The 19,993-nt window shown below is 38.8% G+C and overlaps 1 protein-coding gene across 3 annotated transcripts; it reads left to right on the top strand.

The window, feature by feature from the left end:
* Nucleotides 1-557: 557 nt before the first annotated feature.
* On the top strand, nucleotides 558-19,936 carry ATP6V0A2 (ATPase H+ transporting V0 subunit a2). Of its 3 annotated transcripts, XM_074159762.1 has the most exons (22): nucleotides 703-819; nucleotides 2,164-2,242; nucleotides 3,631-3,728; nucleotides 4,564-4,701; nucleotides 5,689-5,789; nucleotides 6,507-6,633; nucleotides 7,431-7,513; nucleotides 7,868-7,961; nucleotides 8,284-8,496; nucleotides 9,114-9,264; nucleotides 10,021-10,160; nucleotides 11,148-11,297; nucleotides 11,712-11,723; nucleotides 12,782-12,801; nucleotides 13,403-13,493; nucleotides 14,109-14,227; nucleotides 14,691-14,901; nucleotides 15,440-15,559; nucleotides 15,829-15,948; nucleotides 17,097-17,214; nucleotides 17,561-17,732; nucleotides 18,708-19,936. In XM_074159762.1, exons 1-22 carry the CDS (start codon nucleotides 703-705, stop codon nucleotides 18,808-18,810), a joined length of 2,577 nt encoding a protein of 858 aa, XP_074015863.1. In that variant the 3' UTR covers nucleotides 18,811-19,936. The 3 variants fall into 3 exon arrangements, with proteins under 3 accessions (XP_074015864.1, XP_074015863.1, XP_074015865.1); XM_074159763.1 differs by lacking the exons at nucleotides 11,712-11,723; nucleotides 12,782-12,801 and having other exon boundaries at nucleotides 558-819; nucleotides 11,148-11,305; XM_074159764.1 differs by lacking the exons at nucleotides 11,712-11,723; nucleotides 12,782-12,801 and having other exon boundaries at nucleotides 703-786; nucleotides 11,148-11,305.
* Nucleotides 19,937-19,993: the final 57 nt, after the last annotated feature.

The following is a 19,993-nucleotide window of genomic DNA, read 5'->3' on the forward strand; positions in this document are numbered from 1 at the left end:
GATGAACTGTTGTAGTCCTCACAGATGGACTGTTGTTGTCCTTATGGACAGACCGTTGTCATCCTCACAGATGGACTGTTGTTCTGTCAAGCGTGTTCTCCTCCCCTGGCACAGTGGGTCACGGTGGCAGTTCTCTTCCACAGCCAGCCAGTCATGCCCTGCTGTTTTTGGAGCTGTGGAAAGGTTGATCTGTAATTTATTGATCTGTAATTCTCTTTTCCAGTTAACTCTTTGGCCACCCGTATCCGATCTGGTCTACACAGGGTACAGAAAACATTTACGACCGGTTTCCTTCAGTAGACCACATACGGTGCTCAGTGGTTCGGCTCTTACAATTCCGTTAGTAACGTATCTTCTCCTTTACCTCCTTCCCCGTGGTTTCCTGCCCCGCGGCCCCGGGCTTCGCGGTGGGCGGGAGGCTGCTCCCGGGGGGTGCCGGCCTGGCCGTGGGCGGGAGGCTGCTCCCGGGGGGTGCCGGCCTGGCCGCGCTGCGGCCGCGCAGCCCCTCCGCGCTCGCCGCCGGTTGGCCGCCGCCGGGGCCCCGCCCCCCGGAAGCAGCTGGCCGCACTGCCGGCGGCGGGCTGGGGCGCTTCGCCATGGCCGCCGTACCGCAGGCTACCGCCGGACGTCCCGCCGCGCCGCCTCGGCGCCCGCCTCGCTAAGCCCCTCGACCGCCCTCCGCCCACCCTCCGCCCGCCCGCCATGGGCTCGCTGTTCCGCGGCGAGCCGATGTGCCTGGCGCAGCTCTTCCTGCAGAGCGGCTCGGCCTACGAGTGCCTCAGCGAGGTGGGCGAGCGTGGCCTGGCCGAGTTCAGAGACGTGAGTAGCGGCTGCGGGGCCCAAGCGGCCGGCGGGGCTTTCTGGGACGAACTGGGGGAGGTAGAAGGACCCCGAGGGGGCCCGGCGGGTGGGCGACGCGGGGAAAGGCGAGGCGGGTGGGGTAGTTGCCGTGGGGAAGGTGTAGCCTTCGTTCCGATGGTGCGATGTGAAAGACTCCCAAGACGGCTCGTCTTCCTTCTTTCCCCGGCTCTGAGTTGCAGATACATGGCTGTTTCTGTATCGCGTTTGCCTGAGAGGAAGGTTGGGCGATGGGAGGTCGGTGTGAAGCCCCAGCCTCTCCGAGACTTGAGGGAGGGCTGTTTTGGGGTGACTGTATCCTACCTCTTCCACAGAATTAGTTTAAACTTAGGATTTTTTTGCAGTAGGATCCCGTGGGAGAGCCTATTTCCCACCTGAAGACACACGGCCTTTAGTCAGAGTGTACATGCACAGCTCATACATACACCCACCCCATTGACAGATCGATAGAGACATCTTAGCTGTTCTGTAGGCTTATTTTTCCAACACCGCAGACTTTTGGTTTGTAAAACATGTCTGTTCCTGGAGGAGCAGCTCACCTTGGAGGAAACTATGTGTCTGACTGACATAAAATTGGGTTGGGTAATAATTAACCTTGTTTCTGCGTTGCCTCATTGTAATTATATGATCTTCGTGTGCTGACTTTGAAATTTCTTCCTGTATTCTTCAGAAGTATAGGTTGCAAAATGAAAGCTGGGAGAATTTAAATCAACAGCTAGTTAGTAGGTATGGCAGGTAGGAGGAGACAAACCTGTAAGAATCACTACATGGGTGTGATGTTTAACATTTTGATGCCATTCCAGGTATTTGGCACACCACTTATTCCAGAAATAATGTGTTAGTGGGTCTGATTTAAAGGCTGAATAAATAGTCAGAGACATGGCACACTCGTAATATGGGGATGTATGTAAAAAGGTTATTTCAAAACTTAACATTTCAAATGGATTCTGTGGTAATCCATCACAAAAATTTACTTGTAGAAAGGTTGGTTTGTTAATTTGAAGTTGTTAAGCAGTATTTTAAAACTCTAGACATAAGATTAGGAATGGTTTCTCCAGTTGATCTAGTTATTTTGTTATTTGAGTAAAACTAACAAAAGGCATTGATAATTATGCTTTAATAAAACCAACCTTGCTGTTTGAGGACTTTCTAGGTTTTCATACATCTTAGTTGAAAAGCACTTTGTAGAAAAGAGAGCACATAGAATACGTGCAAAATTGTCCCCATGAAGTCACAGAAAGAGCTGTGTTTTTTGGGGGGGTCGTTGCTATTTTAAATAATAAGCGTTTTGTCCTTCTCCTTCAGCTTAACCCAAATGTAAGTGTATTTCAGAGAAAATTTGTGAATGAAGTGAAGAAGTGTGAAGAAATGGAAAGAATACTTGGTGAGCTTTGTTTTCATGTCTGCTCCTTCTTGTCTGTGACATTGTTGAAGTTTACATTGCTAGAGTGGAACTACAGTGGAGGTTTCAGCTACAGGTTTTTTAATCTTCTCAGTCCTGTATGATCTGAACGCTGTAGTCTTACAGAATTTTTATATGTATGAAAAAATACACATATGTAGGCTTTATGAAGATTTTTAGAGCTGGAGATGACTTGACTGTAGTACTGAATTGTGTCAGAACATACAAATATATTCCTTAATTTGTCTTGACATGCTGCATCAGTTTTGAGTGTATCACGGAGTCATTTAGGTTGGAAGGGACCTCTTGAGATCACCTAGTCACCCTCCAGCTAGAGCAGGTTGTCCCTGATTGTGTCTGGTGGGATTTTGAATTGTGGAGACTCCATAGCCTCTCTGGGTTATCTCTTCCAGTGTTTTACCACTGATCTCTGTTTCTTCATTTTGTGAGCTCTAAAATTTACTTAGACTGCAACATGTATGTGCTAAATATAGGTTGGGGATTTTTTTTTTAAGCCCAGAGGTGAGGGAGAGTTGCTGATGTGTTGCCAATAAATAGTTGAGACCATTTCAGTATTGGCTGCTTAAAACCCTGCTAGGAAAATGGAAGCTTTATCCTGAATATTTCCTTGATTGTAAAATAAACCCTGTTTTTAATCTTACATAACTCAATCTTGTTGAACTTCTAAGCACCCTCAAAAATATCTCAAGTTATTAATAATTGTATTCACATGGTGGTTAATGAATAGAGAAGGATATGCAGAGCATTACAACCAAGATGCAGATTTCTTCACTGTATCCCGAGGAGAAGTCACTGTTAAAGGATTCTTTTTATTGGAATCTCGTCAGAGGCATGTGCTGATCATGCCAAACCATCCCCAGTAGCTATTTTGGCAGCCTCCCTGCCCAGTGGGAGTTGTATTTGTTGTCAAGGTTGCTTAAGCCGCCTTGTTTGAACACTTTTTATTCCAAACGTGGATCAATGAGCAGAACTTAAATTTTAGGCAGATGGCATGATTAGCAGAAAGTGGTATCTTGCAGCAGCAGAGAGATACTATGAAATGTTAAAAGCTGCTTAAAAAGTACTTGTGGTTGGAAAATTTTAATCAGAGGACTCTGAAGATGGCTGACTTCTGCAAACTTCCAAGACAGAAATGTTCTGTGTGTTTATTCCTAGCACTTCATAAGCCACTCTTTTTTGAAGATGTGTGTGTGGTGTTGCTAAAATAGATGAATAAAATAGCTTGGGCCTGATGCTGCAGTGTGATCAGCACCATCAGTAACAGCTGAAGGTCAACTCTGCAGCATTCTAGGAAGCATAAGGAAATGCCATTTCCTTTCTGTTATATTCTGTCTTTCTTCTCACTCCAGGGTATTTAGTTCAAGAAATTAAAAAGGCGGATATTCCACTCCCTGAAGACGATGTTGCTCCTCCTGCCCCCTTGCTGAAACACACTTTAGAAATCCAGGTAACTTTTTTCCACACAACAGATGCCAAAAGTGTAGCTCTGGATCTTGGAACTTTAATTCAAACTTCATAACTTGGTATCTTATGACCTATGACTTAAATTATAGGGGTGTGGCAGGGAGGGCAGAAGCGTTTGCTTTCGGTTTTGTCCATTTTTTTTTTCTTCTTTCTACCAGTGTTACTTCAAAGACTGCCAGTGAGGATTTGATATTAATACAAAATTTCCGTGAAAGAGTCAAAGCTAACTCGCAGGGTTTGCAGTAACCTGTTTTATTTTGATGGGTTGGTATATTACACTGTTCCAAGCAAATTGCTATCTTTGACTTACCTAAGGTTCTTTTTGAGCATCCAAAATTTCCAGGGTATGTGGGAATTTTACATGCCCAAGGCTCTGCAGGATCCGGTGCTGGTTGCAGAGCAAAACATGGTGCTATTTTCTTTGAATGCTTTTTCTGGTATTGCATTAGAAGTAGAAGGTTGTAAAATGCAGATATAATTTTGAATGACATTCTGTTTTGCTGTCATTCTATTTAATAGAATAGATAAGTGTCTTGCACCCTGAACTGTCTGAAGTTCTAATTCCAAATCTGCGTTACTTTGCTCGGACACAAATTAGGGTCAGAACAGGAGACTTAACAGATGCCTGTGGAGGATCAAGTGTACTCAATACAAAGCAATCTTTGGCAGACTGAGGGATAAAACCTATGGAGCTTAAGTTAATTAAAAAGTTGGGAAATTCCCATCATTGCAGCAAATTAACAAGTGCTTAAAACTCATCCTCCCCTGATTTTCAAAGCAGGATAACTGATTGTGTCATTTTTTCCTCCATGTCTTAGGAACAGTTGCAGAAGCTGGAGACAGAATTGAGGGAAGTGACTAAAAACAAAGAAAAGTTGAGGAAAAACCTGCTTGAACTGACAGAATACACACACATGTTAGAGGTCACGCAGAGATTTGTCAGGAGAACAAATGAGGTACTGATTTATGTTGTTTGATGGGGAGTGTGTGGCATTTTGGTTGCATACTGTTAGTAGTAGTAGTTAAGCGCGTGACTTGCTGTCGGGCTGTACAGCCCTGTATGTTGTTTGTTATTCGTGCTCAGTGCCTGGAGAACCTGGCTGGCAGCCTTTTGTGCTGGGCTGTCTTCATATCCATAGCAAAATGCAGCCCTGAACTTAGAGGAGCTTTGTGATTTCTTTGGTGGTTTGTTTGGATATTACTGCTGATGCCTGCTGAAAATGAAGGAGGATTTGTGTTATTTTGGTGCATGAATTGTGCTAAGAAACTTACCGTATAATCTTTGCAACAGTGTCTGCAATTGCTAAGAGCAGTGCGCTTGAGATCCCAAGATCGTTCTGTTGTCTGAATTGAACACAGCAAAGTTTGTATGTTTTTTAAAGTTTTTTTCATTATGAGGGTGGTGAGGCACTGGCCCAGGTTGCCCAGAGAAGCTGTGGCTGCCCCATCCCTGGAGGTGTTCAAGGCCAGGCTGGACGGGGCTTTGAGCAACCTGGGCTGGTGGGAGGTGTCCCTGCCCATGGTAGGGGTTGGAACTAGATGATCTTTAAGGTCCTTTCCAACCCAACCCATTCTGTGATTCTACATTTTTAATGAAAGAATTTATGTAATTAGCTTTTCCTTTTTAGAGTAATAAATTAATTATGGCTTCAAGTTGCGCCAGGGGAGGTTCAGATTGGATATTAGGAAAAATTTTTACACGGAAAGAGTTATTAAGCATTGGAATGGGCTGCCCAGGGAAGTGGTTGAGGCACCATCCCTGGAGATATTTAAAAGATGGGTAGACATAGTGCTTAGAGACATGGTTTAGTGATGGTTTTTATCAGAGTTAGGTTGATGGTTGGACTAGATGATCTTAAAGGTCCCTTCCAACCTAGATAATTCTATGGATGAAAATAATTTTTTTTCTGAAAGCTTTAAATGACTTTTCTTTTATTTGCTAGTATGAAAACCGTTTACATGCAAATTATGAAGAATTTGCATCTGTGGAAAATGAGCAATTAATGGACTACAACTGTATGCACAGACTGGGCGCCAAGCTGGGGTAGGTGTGGTTCAGTCCACTTATGGCAGGTTGTCACTTTGTGCTGTTTCAAAACTGCTCCATGAGCTGCTGTAAATAATGGGCTGTTTTCTTAAAAGCTGGAATGTAGTGTGAGTAGCGATTTCAGATGAGCCAAACGGTTTTAGACAGGGTAGGAGTCTGGCCCAAATGTACCTTTCTAACAAAATTGGATTATTTGAAGAGGTAAGTAGGACAGCACCAAAAAAACTGTCACAGAATTTCCATCAAACCAAATGTATGTGTTAAGGAAAATCTTTAAATGCTCTAAATCACTACTTTCTTCTACTGTTCAAACTTTTTTTAAGATAAGCACACACTTTTTTAATCAGTTGGCAGTGTCAGTTGTAAATGTGACATTATTATGTGTTGCCTACTTGCCTTTAAAATGATACATGGATACTGGTCTCTGCAACACCATTAAGAGAGGGGTATCTTACCAAGTGAAAATTAAGAACCTTACTGTCATAGAAGGGAACTATGTCAAATAGTATTCCAGGCCTACAATCTATTTGTTTTTCAAACAGAAATTGACTCTGTTTTGTATACCAGTTCCTTCCAGTTTAGCGTGATGCTTTCTTCTCTAGAGATGGCAGATGTTAAATTATTGTTACTGTGATCCTGAGTGATGATGTACGCTGAGTCTTCAATTTTTCTTGTGGATTTTAGCTTATTTTTCAAATTCTTCTTTTTCCGTAGATTCATATCTGGGTTAGTTCACATAGCAAAAGTTGAAGCATTTGAAAAAATGCTGTGGAGAGTCTGTAAAGGTTTACATATTCTTACATATGCAGAGCTGGATGAGTGTCTGGAAGATCCAGATACAGTGAGTAAATATTGTAACTATCGGTTCATTGTGTTCTGTACTTTTCTTGAGACTTGGAAGAATTGCTGCTCATGTCTGCAGGGAATGTAAGTGATTTCCCAGTGCCCTTGGAGGGAAAACTATTTAAAAGTATTAGAACTTCTAAGACTTCAAAATTAGAGGTCTTGACGCCACCATAACTATAGGAGTGGCAATTAATTTATCATGGTTCTGCTTGATGAGTGCAGAACTTCATTGTGCTATAGTAGTGACCTTATGATTGGCTACCTTGATCAAAATACGTGGCATTAATGGCTGCTTGGATATTTATTAACTAGGTCTGTACAATGCATTACCTCTTAAAAGTAAATTTATTTGTTCATTCAGTAGTTAAGGAAAAAAAAGCCTGGAATACAGTCGGTCTTCTATGAGTGTTTTTTCTGAACTTAGAAAAATTCATTTTTTGTAAATCGGCAATTGTGGCTACCTAATCTGTCACTTTTAAATTTTGCTTCAATTCTAATTTGTAACATTTTTAATTTTTTAAGACTTTTTTTGTTACTAGTAATTCTGAGATGGTAAAATATACTCTCTCTTTTATTTTCCCTGAAAAATTTTTCTGTTTTTCTCCAATTTACCAAAAAAAGAGATTGGCACACTTGAATTTTATATTTTAATCTTCACTAAAATAGTGGAAATGGCACTAAAATGGCACTAACACAACTTTTTCTAATTATTCAAATGTGTTATTTTGCTCTATAATTTTGTCACAGTGGAGTTGTTGGTCAAAAATAAACTTCAACTTTTTTTTTTTTTAGGGTGAAACCACAAAATGGTTTGTTTTTTTAGTGTCCTATTGGGGTGAACAAATTGGCCAGAAAGTTAAGAAGATTTGTGACTGGTAAGAAATAAAAATAATATAGATAAAATTTCTTTATACCGAAGTTATTTTCTTGTTGGTTTTCTCCCTGCTCCCCTTCCTTGTAAGTGTTGATTTTTAGGCAAGGTTTTTGAAGTTAAATTTGTTCCTTCTCCTGCCATTGCGTCGAACTTTTATCATTATGCAATATACAAATAAATGTATGAGTCATTTTATCTGCAGTCCTTATTAAATACAGGCAAAATACTGACTCTCTCAGTTGAATCTCTTCCATGGTTATTAAATGGTGTGTTGCAGATTTGACTGGGCCACGGGGTTGGGTGATTTGTTTTGTTTTAGTTTGGTTATTTAACACAAACTTCAATTTTTCTGTAGCTATCACTGTCACGTGTATCCCTATCCAAACACTCTGGAGGAGCGCAGGACAGTTGTTGAAGGACTAAATGTTCGTATTCAGGATCTTAACATTGTGAGTAAATAACAGTATTCTCTTTGCTGTAGTTATTGCACCAAATTGTTTGATGAATCACAGCATTAAATACATGAATATATTTCTAAAATACTTACAGCTTTGGATCTGAACGTGACTGTATGTCGCGTCCCTGGTCTTGTGTTGCATGTACCTATTAAACTTTGGGGCACTTGACATAGGTTTCTTTTCTAAGCCATGGTTGGTGTGGCCTCCTACAAACGTGATCCAGCAGTGGACAAGTAGCAGGTGCTCTCACTGTGGTTAACAGAACCACTGGTACATTTTCAATCCAATCTTTTTGTTTTTTTCCGTGGACAAGGTGCTGCATAAAACTGAGGATTACTTACGCCAAGTCTTGTGTAAAGCATCTGAATCCATCTATACATGGGTTATCCAAGTGAAGAAGATGAAAGCCATTTATCATGTACTCAACCTGTGCAGTTTTGATGTCACAAATAAATGTTTAATCGCTGAGGTTTGGTGTCCTGTGGCTGATCTGCAGAATTTGCGCCATGCCTTGGAGGAAGGTTCAGTAAGTCACCTGAATGCTCACTGATGTTAAAACTTTTGTCTTGAACTACAGATAAGGAAAGAAAACAATTATTTATAATAGGCTAAAAGTAGGCACAGGTAGGTCTGGCTATCTATGAACTCATGTAACACAATTTCATTATTAGCCTTTATTTAGTGCTGTGTTGATTTTTTGAGGGGTTTTCTTTTTTTTTCTTATTTTCTTGAATGAGAACTTCTCTGTTGGACCCAACTCTGACTGGGCTCACAATGCTACTTGAAGTGAAGTAGGAGGTGCTAATTTCCTGATGTTAGTTGTGTTGAATGTGGCTCCATCTTTTTGTTTTACAAGAGGGAATTTTTACTATTAAATTTTTGGTTTATAATATTGACTGATGATTCTCATTTGGTATTTCATATAAAGTAAGAATGAGAATACTGTACATAATTAGTGTTCTTAGAGGAACAGATTTATTTCTTTTTAAGAAGGCACGGATGGATAAACGTTAAACTTGGGGCTTAATTTCGGGATGTTTCAGGATCAGTGAAACTGCTGATAGAGAAAATGTTTTCATTTAGTTTAGATTAAATATCATTTGAGTTTTTATATAAATGTATCTTCTTTCTGCCTGCAATTAGAGGAAGAGTGGGGCTGCGATTTCTTCATTCATGAATACCATCCCAACAACACAACCTCCTCCAACTTTGATACGTACCAATAAATTCACCTCAGGGTTCCAAAACATCGTTGATGCTTATGGAGTTGGAAACTATGGAGAAGTTAATCCAGGTTGGTCCTTCTGAAATCTGAACTGTGAGCTGTGCTACCATTACTGCTTGACGCCTTATGTGTTTAAATACCTTGCTGAATTGGACACTTGTAAAGGCAAAATGGTGACAGCCATACTGCTTATTAATAGCTGTTTTAAAATTTCAGTAGCTCAACGAAAGTACAAATGGTGCTCTGAGCAGTAAGATGGGATCTGATTTTGCTGAGTTATTTTAGCAATTATATTATACTGATAATAGCTGTATAATATTTCTTCATATGCTGTACCTTGGATAAGATATTTAGGGGGAAAAAAAAACCCACTTTGGTAATGACTATTGATCTTACTGAAACGTAGAGCTCATCCTTGAAAAAATCCAGTTTGTTGTGTAGCCCAGTTAGTTTAATGTCCTTATGTATTTTTGCAGCTGAGTTGTCTGTCTGTCTGTGTATAGGAGAATGTATGTTGTAGTACAGAGCCAAAATAGCTACAGAGGAAGAACAGTTTGCTTGTTTTTTATTTGCTGCGCTCATATTACTATCCTCAGAATTGTCGGCTAATGCTCAACTGTGGAGTTGTCAGACACAAGCAAGCTTTTAACTAAGTTAAATTTACAGCGTGGGAGAAAACTTACTAACAGTGGGTGAACTGTCTTTCAAACTTAAAGCTGAAAATTGTTTGAAAGGTTAAAGTAGTTGGATTGCTTAGGCAAAATTCAGGTATCCACATCATTCTATTGTGCTGCGTGCCTGAAATCTGTTCTGTTGTCGTTTCAGCTCTCTATAACATCATCACTTTTCCCTTCTTGTTTGCGGTTATGTTTGGAGACTTTGGGCATGGGCTACTAGTGGTCATATTTGCACTCCTGACAATACTGTATGAAAACCACCCTAGATTACAAAGATCACAAGATGAGGTAAAAGGAATTGCAAATAATTTACTCCCCATCCAGAAAGATAACTTCAATTGAATATTTACTATGTTTCTGAAAAGTGCTATTTATCGCACATGTATTAGACAAGGTTTTTTTTCTTTGTTTTGGGATTTTTTGTGTTTAAAGTTACCCTGTTACTCAAGATTAATATGATAATCTTAACAAACTGATTCACTCACTATTTTTGAAAGGGCAGAAATAACCAAGATGGAATGAGAGACTGACAAAAATTAGTTGATATTGTTGGGCTTGTCTTTCCTTCTGCCAGGGCTCGTTAGTGATGTGTGTGTTTTACAGAATGTGGTTACAGTGACTAATGTGAGGAGAAAGTTATTTTTCTAATTCCATCTTCTGTTTTTGTTTCTGAAAAAGAGTTGTAGTTTGAAATTTTTTAAACAATGTTAACTGATTTTTTTAATGATACGGGGCTGGAATGCAGCAACTCGTGCACCTCTCATTAGAATTATGTTTAATTAAGAATGGCTGCAAATTACTAACTTCTTGAAAACTAGTCCCAGGAAGGAAACGTGGTTTAAAAGGACGATTCGTTAGCGTAACAATGCCGATGAGAAAGGTCTCTGTTTGTATCATGGGAGCTTGTGTGGGGACTTCAAATTTCTGCATTCAATTTAAACCACAAACGTCTTTCAGAATATAATTCTTGCTGCTAGTTCTATTTCCTAATGCATATAAACCTGACATAAAGCTGCGAACGTGGGGGATGAACTGTACCCATCTGGTGACTGCCATTTGTAAATCCCGTATTTACATGCTTAAAGCAAAATGCTCTGTGTTACGTCTTGGTTGGCCATAGGTTTCGTCGTATTCCTTTATGACTATTCACAAGAATTTTTAGTTTTTAGAAGTCTTGGTATGGCCAAAAATGTGTTTCTCTTAGAAGTGTGTAGATAACGATTGTTCACGTAGCAGATGATGTTCTCTCTTTTGTCTTTTTTCCAATACTTGCAGATAATGAAAATGTTATTTGAAGGCCGGTATGTCATTTTATTAATGGGTCTGTTTTCTGTATACACTGGATTGATCTATAATGACTGCTTTTCAAAGTCCTTAAATATATTTGGTTCTGGATGGAATGTTTCAGCAATGTTTGAGCAGAAGGTTTGGCGGTGAGTAGTGTGCCTCTGTTTGCTATACCATTAAAACAAAAATGTATTTCCTGCAACAGTTTAAGCCTTTTGGTCACTCATTTTAACTGTCCTTTTATTGAGAGGAGTAAGTAAATGTAGTGAAATCTAGCAAAATCAGAGAATAGTTTGTGTTGGAAGGGACCCTTAACTGTCATCTAGTCCAACCCCCCCTGCCATGGGGAGGGTCCCTCTGGATGGTATCCCGTCCCTCAGGTGAGTCAACTGCACCACTCAGCTTGGTGTCGTCCGCAAACTTGCTGAGGGTGCACTCGATCCCACTGTCCCTGTCACTGATGAAGCTACTGAACAGTATTGGTCCCAGTACGGACTCCTGAGGGACAGCACTTTTCACCAATCTCCATCTGGACATTAAACCGTTGACCAGTATCCTCCGGATGTGACCATCCAACCAATTCCTCCTCCACTGAACAGTCCACCCATCAAGTCTATATCTCTGCAGTTTAGAGAGCAGGACGTTGTGGGGGATCTTGTCAAAGGCCTTAGAGAAGTCCAGGTAGACAACATCCCTTGTCCACTGATGTAGTCACTCCATCATAGAAGGCCACTAGGTTGCTCAGGCAGTTGTTGTTAAATCTAATTGTAGAGGTAGTAAGTGCTAGTGTGCTAAGGGCAAAGTGATACAGCTAGCCTTAAAATAAAAAAGGCAGTAATAGTTATTTAAAAACAAATCAAATTGCTTATTATCTTAAATCCACAGAGAACACAATTTTATGCAAAACCACTATTAGAATTTGATTATATTTAACTCAGTCAATCTATCAAGTTAATCTCGTATTTATCAGTGCTGCTTTACTGGATTTACATGTCCTCAGACACCTGGAACATTTCCTAGAATATTATCATTTGGTACAGATGACAATCGGTCTTCTCCTGGAACAAATTCGGTTGCTGTATCCTAATGCTATATGTTAGCTGAGAGCTTTTAGTCATTAAAAACTGCAGCTGGCATAGTATCTTTTTATTGGTGATAAGAGCTTGCACCTAATTATATGAAGTGATATTTCTAGGGTTTATTCTGTCCCTAAACCTCCTCGGGTGTGTTCTGCATCTTTTTTGTGGTCTCTCAAAGGTGTTCTTATGAATCACTGGAGGCTTCAGTAGTATTGTAAAATCCTAACAGAAGGCACTAAGTCTTGTATTGTTTTTATTCATTAAAAGCGAACTGCCTCCTTTGTTGTGGTTTATCTTTATGCTGATGGTTTTAATTTGCCTCCAATTACTGTATTTTCCAGGAGAGGTTTCTGAATATGTATATCAGACTCTGAGGGGATTAGAAAACACAGGGCTAGTTTTGGAGAAATTTGTCCTAGGTCACACGTCTGGAATAAATAGCCAAGCAGCATTATCTACTGTAAAAAAATTAACAATTAATGAAATAAATTAATTACCTATCAATCATTAGTCTTTGCACAGCTTTTCTTGATAGTTTAAAAGAGAAAAAAAAAGTTGGTTTTGTGAATTGTCAAACCTACTTCTTCACAAAGTGGGGTAACCTCATTGTTTTGAGGTGTCATGGCCCTTTGGTATTTAAGCGTTCAGAGCTTGCATCCTGTTTTTGAGGCAAAACGAGAAGTGGCTTGAAATAGTAGAGTCAAAACCACTGACTTTGGTTAAAAGTGTGAACAGGTTGTGAATACTGTGTTAATTAAAACTATATGAAGTTAGAGTGGAAACTCATCCGGATTCAGAAAGGGAAAAGAGATATTTATTATTCTTTGGGTATTTGTTAGTGAATTTTATATAAAAGCAAATTGTGAGCTTTTAAAATGAAACTTTCCATTCTAGGGGAGTGAGAAATAAAATCCAGAAACTTTTCTTTCACAGACAGTGCGAATTAAGCCCAGATTATGAGTTTCTAGAGACTTTTTTTTTCCTGTTGTTTTTATTAGTCAGGCCCTTTGTGCTTAGAAATCCTTGTATTCTTTTAAAGTCTGGCAGTGGGTTAGCGATAGTCATAGAAAGGAAAGCAGGAGCAGTGTCCTGCAGAACTGAAAGTACACGTTGTCACTACATTTAAACAATGGCAGATCTGACTGTATTTTTCTTTCTCTGCAGTCTTGATGATCTGAAGTCTAATCGGTTTTTAACACTGGATCCGAATGTTACTGGTGTATACAATGGAGCTTATCCCTTTGGAATTGATCCGGTTAGTTTTATTCTTTTAAATTGCCCATTTGTGATGATCAGTCATTTGTAAATTAGATTTTGGTATGTGTTAATGTTGTGGTTTAACCCCAGCAGGCAAGTAGAACCACGCAGCTGCTCACTTACACTCCCCCGCCTCCCCCCCCCATTTTGGATGGGGGAGAGAATCAGAAAAGTCAAAGTGGAAGAAAAAACCTCATGAGTTGACATAAAGAGAGTTTAATAGGTAGAGGAATGCAGGGCTGTGTCATGTGTAATGGTTACTTTGGAAGACAAACGCCATCACTCCGAAAGTCTCCCACTTCCTTCTCCCAGCTTTGCATCCTAACCATAGCACTACACCAGCTGCTAGTAAAAAACTTAACTCTACCCCAACTGAAACCACGACAGTTAAGAAAATAAATCTTACGATAGAAAAACCCACGTTTCTGCTTGCATTCTCCATTCAAAAAGACCTTTAATGAGTCAAAGAAAGATTTAACTATTTTCACGAAACTCAAATTTCGCATGTGATCCCCGTTTAAGGTAGAATTCTGGTCTCCAACAGAGAAAGGATGCTGTTTTGTTCCTTCTGTTACACTGTTCTTTAATGCTGGGTTTGTCTTCTCCTCTTCAGATATGGAACTTGGCAAGCAACCGTCTCAGTTTTTTAAATTCTTTCAAAATGAAAATGTCTGTGATTTTTGGCGTGACTCACATGATGTTTGGAGTTGTATTGGGGGTATTTAACCACTTGTAAGTACAAGAAGTTAAGATAGTATACATATAGTTAAGATAATGTAACATTATAGTTTTTGTCAAGTCTTGAATTATAAGTTAATCTGGTAAGAGAAACTGAAACAATTTTTTAACTACAGAATAATAATAACTGTAAAAACTGTTCTTAAAAAAAGACAGTAAAAGAAGATGTATCAGTATTATGCCAAAAATTCTGCAGACATCGATTAATACAAGATTTTATTTCACTTGTTGCTAAATAGAGATACGTGTCTCTTGTGGTCTTGGTTTCCACTGGCAAACCTGGTTAAAATTTCACTGAATATGAAGAAATCGGTTCTGGAATGTAATTTCAGTCTTGCTGTTCAGAAGGGCTGGGTACTGTTCTGTTTCATTGAAATCATGTTTGGGCCATGTATTTATCTTGATCTTTCTTTGTAAAACTTATTTTTCATTTTTTTCCCCCATTATTATCTTGCAGGCATTTCAAGAAGAAGTATAATATTTATTTGGTTTTTCTTCCTGAACTTTTATTCATGATGTGCATCTTTGGCTACCTTGTGTTTCTGATCTTCTTTAAATGGCTAGCGTACTCTGCAGAGGGCTCTACATCTGCTCCTAGTATTATGATCCAGTTTATTAACATGTTCCTCTTTTTTGGAGGTGATACAGAGGTCTTCTACACCGGACAGGTCAGTAGTGTTCTTACAAGCTTCTGAAGATGCTGTTGTTCCCTATGCAGGTGACACCAGTCATGAAATGCTGATGGCTGAGTGTTCCTCTAGGAAGCAGAATGTATCAAACTAAGGGGAAATTGGATAAACGTTATGATTAAATAATATATTTACTCTTTAACTGGTTGTACGATTTTACGTAGTGACTTGTGAAAATACCTGTTTCTAGAACAAAATCTCCCAGATTAAAGTTAAGGCTAAAGAACAGTCTCATACTTGTAGTTTTGATGCTTTTGTATGTGCTGTACCTAATCTTACAAAACTGAATTATCAGTAATGCCTAATCTAGAACCCAGTCCTGAAGATGCTGGATGTCTGTAACCCAGTTTAAGGGCCTGATTAAGTAAAATGTGTACGTTCAATTTGGAGTACCTGCCCGCTGAAATCAGTAGCGCTTTTCTTAAGCTTAAACAGGCCTTTAGAGGAAAATGGGAAAGCTTTTCCTGCTTTGGATTTTGTGATCTAATCTAATTTTCTTTCTTTCCCTCCCTAACAGGTTGCTCTACAGAGGTTTTTACTTATCATTGCTTTTCTTTCTGTTCCTGTAATGCTTTTTGGTAAACCACTTTATTTATATTGGTTGCACAGTGGAGGCCGAGGCATTAGGATGTACAGGGTGAGTATTGAGAGACACTTACACATTTCTTCAGTATAGAAGAATACTCTCTATGCAATACAACAGCAGCTGAAATGTCCTTACTAGGACTCACTTTTTTTTTATTATTATTATTTCTACTCAACTTGGAACGTTTTTGACTGTAACACACAACAGTGCTTTGTTCCTCTAGCTCTCTTTTTGCCTTTGCCTGTGACTACTTTAAATAAATTTTTAAAATGACACCGTCAGTCCTCTTAACAAAGACACGATGCATTTCCATTTTGCAGAGTGGCTACAAGCTAATTCGAAAAGAAAGTGAAGAAGAACTTTCTCTGCTGAGATCTCATGATGTGGAAGAAGGAAGCAGTCATTCAGACAGTGGGCACAGAGAGGGGGACGCAGAGGAGGTAATGACTTAAGTTCTAGTTTGTATGTCCTTAAAAGCAAATTAGAAGTGGAAAATCAAGAAGACTAACCTGCACACTGAGTTCCTGGAAGTTTTCAAGAAAATCGGTTGAGCCTTTACAAAGATCTTGATGCCTGAATCCAATGTACTTATTTTTATTTGTTGCTATTTTATCTTTATATTTTCTTATTTCTTGGTATATTCAAATTGCTACATTAAACCACGATCTCTCTGAAGTGGAGAACAGGAAGAGTGCTTTATTTGCATCTAAGACTATAGTTTTTCTTAAATGGAAGAATGGGATAAAAAGCTTGGGATTTGTATGGTTTTATGGATTCTTAAAATTAAGGCGAGAGGACAACCGCCTAGTTTCCTGTTAATTAATCTTGGCTTTTCATCCAGACAAAAGTCTTTTTATGCCTGCAAACTACATCTTGTGATGAGGATTATTGCTATGGGGGCTGCGTTCCTAGTCCTCGCCTATCGCTGCCAAATCTTTAAAGGTCTTGACTGATTCCCCTGGTTTCATGTGAATTGAAAGACAAAGGATAGCTTCAGTTTCCCAATGTGCAGACTATGTATAGTAGTACTTGCTTCACTTGCTTCTTACGGATAGAAAATGCAAGGATTGTTTGCTTAAATAAAACGTGTCATAGTTCCATGCAAAGTAAATGTTGAAACTTGCAGTAATATTAGTCTTGGAACTCTTTGTTAGCAACAAGTACGTAGATTTAGAGTTTACAGTATGAACATAGTTAATCACTAGCATTACTAATAATTAATCTTGGGTTTAAAGATGCAAAAATTGACATTGTAAACTTACGACACCAATAGAATGGGAATTAGAACCATGACGGGTTTTACTACTTAGAGTTTTCAAGTATTAGATCATATTCCTTGTGGAAAACATAAATTGCATTCACTTCTGTCTATCAGCAAAGTAACTGAGGAAACTAACTGGAAAACCATAGCATCTGTTGTTTATTTTTTTAATGTTGTCTCTGTAATAAGAATCTTAAGCGTAGCAGATTTTTTTTTTTATTTGATATGAAATCAGTGTATTGCCCTTTTATGGAGATTTTCTTCTAACTGTATTGAGGTTTGCAGATGAATGTCTTTGTTCTCTCCTAATGTATTTTTATATTTTAGCTTAACTTTGCAGATGTCTTTATGAATCAAGCAATTCATACCATTGAATACTGTTTAGGATGTATTTCTAATACGGCCTCCTATCTGAGACTCTGGGCATTAAGTCTTGCTCATGCACGTAAGTGGGGGGTTTTTTTTGGTTTGTTGGGTTTTTTTCATCTGTCTTGATTTTTTTTTTTTTTTTTATGCTGATTAGAGGGGCCTGTCCTTTTGAAGCGATGCTACTATGAAATTATCTTGCTAATGGTGTAAAATCTTGCCATCAGTAGATCTTATTTTGAAGCTGAGATGTACCTTCAAGTGTTTCGGGGGAGGGAAGGGGGGCAAGTAACTGGGGCAGGGGGTTGCCACGTTCAGCAGATCCTGTAGTATTGTTTAAACTGGAATACAGGTCAGTCGGAGCAGCTCCCTGGGTGAACGTGTGCAGTATCAACAGTAACTATGAAAACTTTTCTTTATAATAGAGTTATCAGAAGTTCTGTGGCAAATGGTGATGAGAGCGGGTCTTCGTGTGGATGCAACATACGGTGTCTTACTGCTAGTCCCTGTTCTAGCCTTTTTTGCTGTGCTAACGGTTTTTATTCTTTTGGTCATGGAGGGGCTTTCTGCTTTTCTCCATGCTATACGACTTCACTGGTAAGTTCATTTTTTCTTTACACCACTTTAATGTATACCGACTTGTTTAAGAGGAATTTTTGAGTCAAAATATTAGATGCCTTATTAAGAAGAAAAGTGTAAAATTCAATAGCCTATGCTACTTCAATAGATTTATTTAATCATATTAAATAAATGGCTTTATTTAACCATATTTTATCATATTTAATATGATTCATTTAATCATATTAAATAAATGGCTTGTCAGTTGAATATGATAGTTTGTATGGAGTATTTTCAGTAAATTCAAATATTATATTGGCTTATGATGCCTATTACCCTCTACCACATTCAGAGTTTATTTTGGTGCAGACTATGAATACATTTGATTTATAGTATTACAGTTTTTCATACTGTAGAATATTAGTAATGTGGGTAAGTATTTTTAATTTAAGTCTGGTTATATCACTGAATCACTTCAGAAATGATTTATATTAGTGAGCAAAACTTTTGCTAAAGTGGGGTTGCTGGCCTTTAAGTATTTTAACCCTGTCTTGATATCATGAGCTCTGCACATTGAAGTGGATTCAGAGAATGTTTACTTCGAAACCTGATGAAACTTACAGTATAAGAAAAGGCAGACATATAGTATAAAAACACGAGGCAGAGCTGTGTGCGTTACCGAAGATTGTCCTCATGATACTGTATATTTGCAAAACAATTATCTGCAACTAACTCAAAACCAAATGAGAGTAAGAAGTGAGAAATGAGCCATTAGAGCTCAATGTCGGTGTGTTTGGGTCTCTGAGAACCACAACATTTGCCGGGGTATGTGACAGGAAGGTTAAATATGCGCACAGAAAGCGAAAGGGACAGGATTAGGGTTGGCTTTGTTCAGCCTCTTGCATTGCACAGTTCTATCCCTTGACAACCGGTCACTTCGGATTAATTTACGGATTCTGTTTTGTTTTTTTATTTTCTGTTTTTGGTTTTTTTTTTTTTTTTGTCTCGTTTCAGGGTGGAATTTCAGAACAAATTCTACTCTGGTGGAGGATACAAGTTTACGCCTTTCTCTTTTAAGCACATTTCTTTACATTTTAATAAAGATGATAGGGCGTAGTTTGGTTGCTGTCAGCGGAAATAGTTGGAATTGTCTGCAAATAATCATGTGCTTGGATCTCACCTGTGAATGGTTTCTTGTAGGACAAAGTGTTCTTCACTGATTGCCTTATAATGCAGCCAAATAATTCTGTAATATATACCTCCCATAGAAATACATAGCAGATCTGGAGCATCTTGTAAAGTATATAGATATAAAATGTACATTTTTCTTGATAAACTAATGTTGTAAATTAATTTTATTCTTAAAAAAAAAAAAAATTGTTACTGCTTGTCCTAAAACCAGTGTAGGCGTGGTTTTTTTTTTATTGAGACTGTTTATTTTCTTGAATGGTTACTTCTAAGTTATCTGAAAGGTATCATATTAAATATTCATTACTAATCACATACTTAAGCTACCATCTCGTGCACTTTGGGAACAATCCAGCAATGCAACAAGAAGCAATGTATGTTTTCAGTACCTATTCCAGAAGGATTATGAAATGTAAATTTTTATATAGTAATGCAACGTGCTCTTTTTTTGGCCATATTTAAAATTGCGCCGGAAGTGTTTAACTGATTTTTCTGAGTTCTGCTCAGTTATTTCTTTAACCTTTCAGAAGCCACAGTGGTATTTAATGCTATGGAAGAAGGCAGGATTAGAAGTGGAAAGGGGAATTTTTAACCCCCTTATTTCCCTGTGCTGAGGCGCTTTCTGATCCCTTCAGATCAGAAGGATCTCGTGGGCCCTGACTGTGGTGGGTTGAAAGCCTCAGAAAAAGCCTTATCCTGTCTGGGTGAGGACACAAATAAAAGAACAAAACTGCCTGCTAAAAGTTTTTATCCCGGGTTCCATTTTTACAGCGTGGTCTCAGGGAGTTTCTGCTCGTTAGTAATTTTTGCATGGGGAATGAAGGATTGGCCTCGATCCCTGTTTAATTTCAGCATACAGTGTTACTTACCTGATGTTGAAACAAAGTTTATACTGAATAGGTGGAAAGGGGGTCATTTTGTATTATTTTTTGTATCGGTGTGAAAATGGGGCTATCACCACAATGTTTCAACACCTGTGCCACAAGAACTGCCTAAGTTAAATTTTGCGGTCGTTTAATACAAAATACGAATAAAACCTAGTTTGCTCAGTTCGGAGCGGGCCCTTACGTTTGTACTTGCCCTTTCCCTCCCCCTGGCAGCGCTGAAGGGGG

This window comes from Numenius arquata, chromosome 16 (genome assembly GCF_964106895.1).
Source record: "Numenius arquata chromosome 16, bNumArq3.hap1.1, whole genome shotgun sequence".
Lineage (NCBI taxonomy): Eukaryota > Metazoa > Chordata > Aves > Charadriiformes > Scolopacidae > Numenius > Numenius arquata.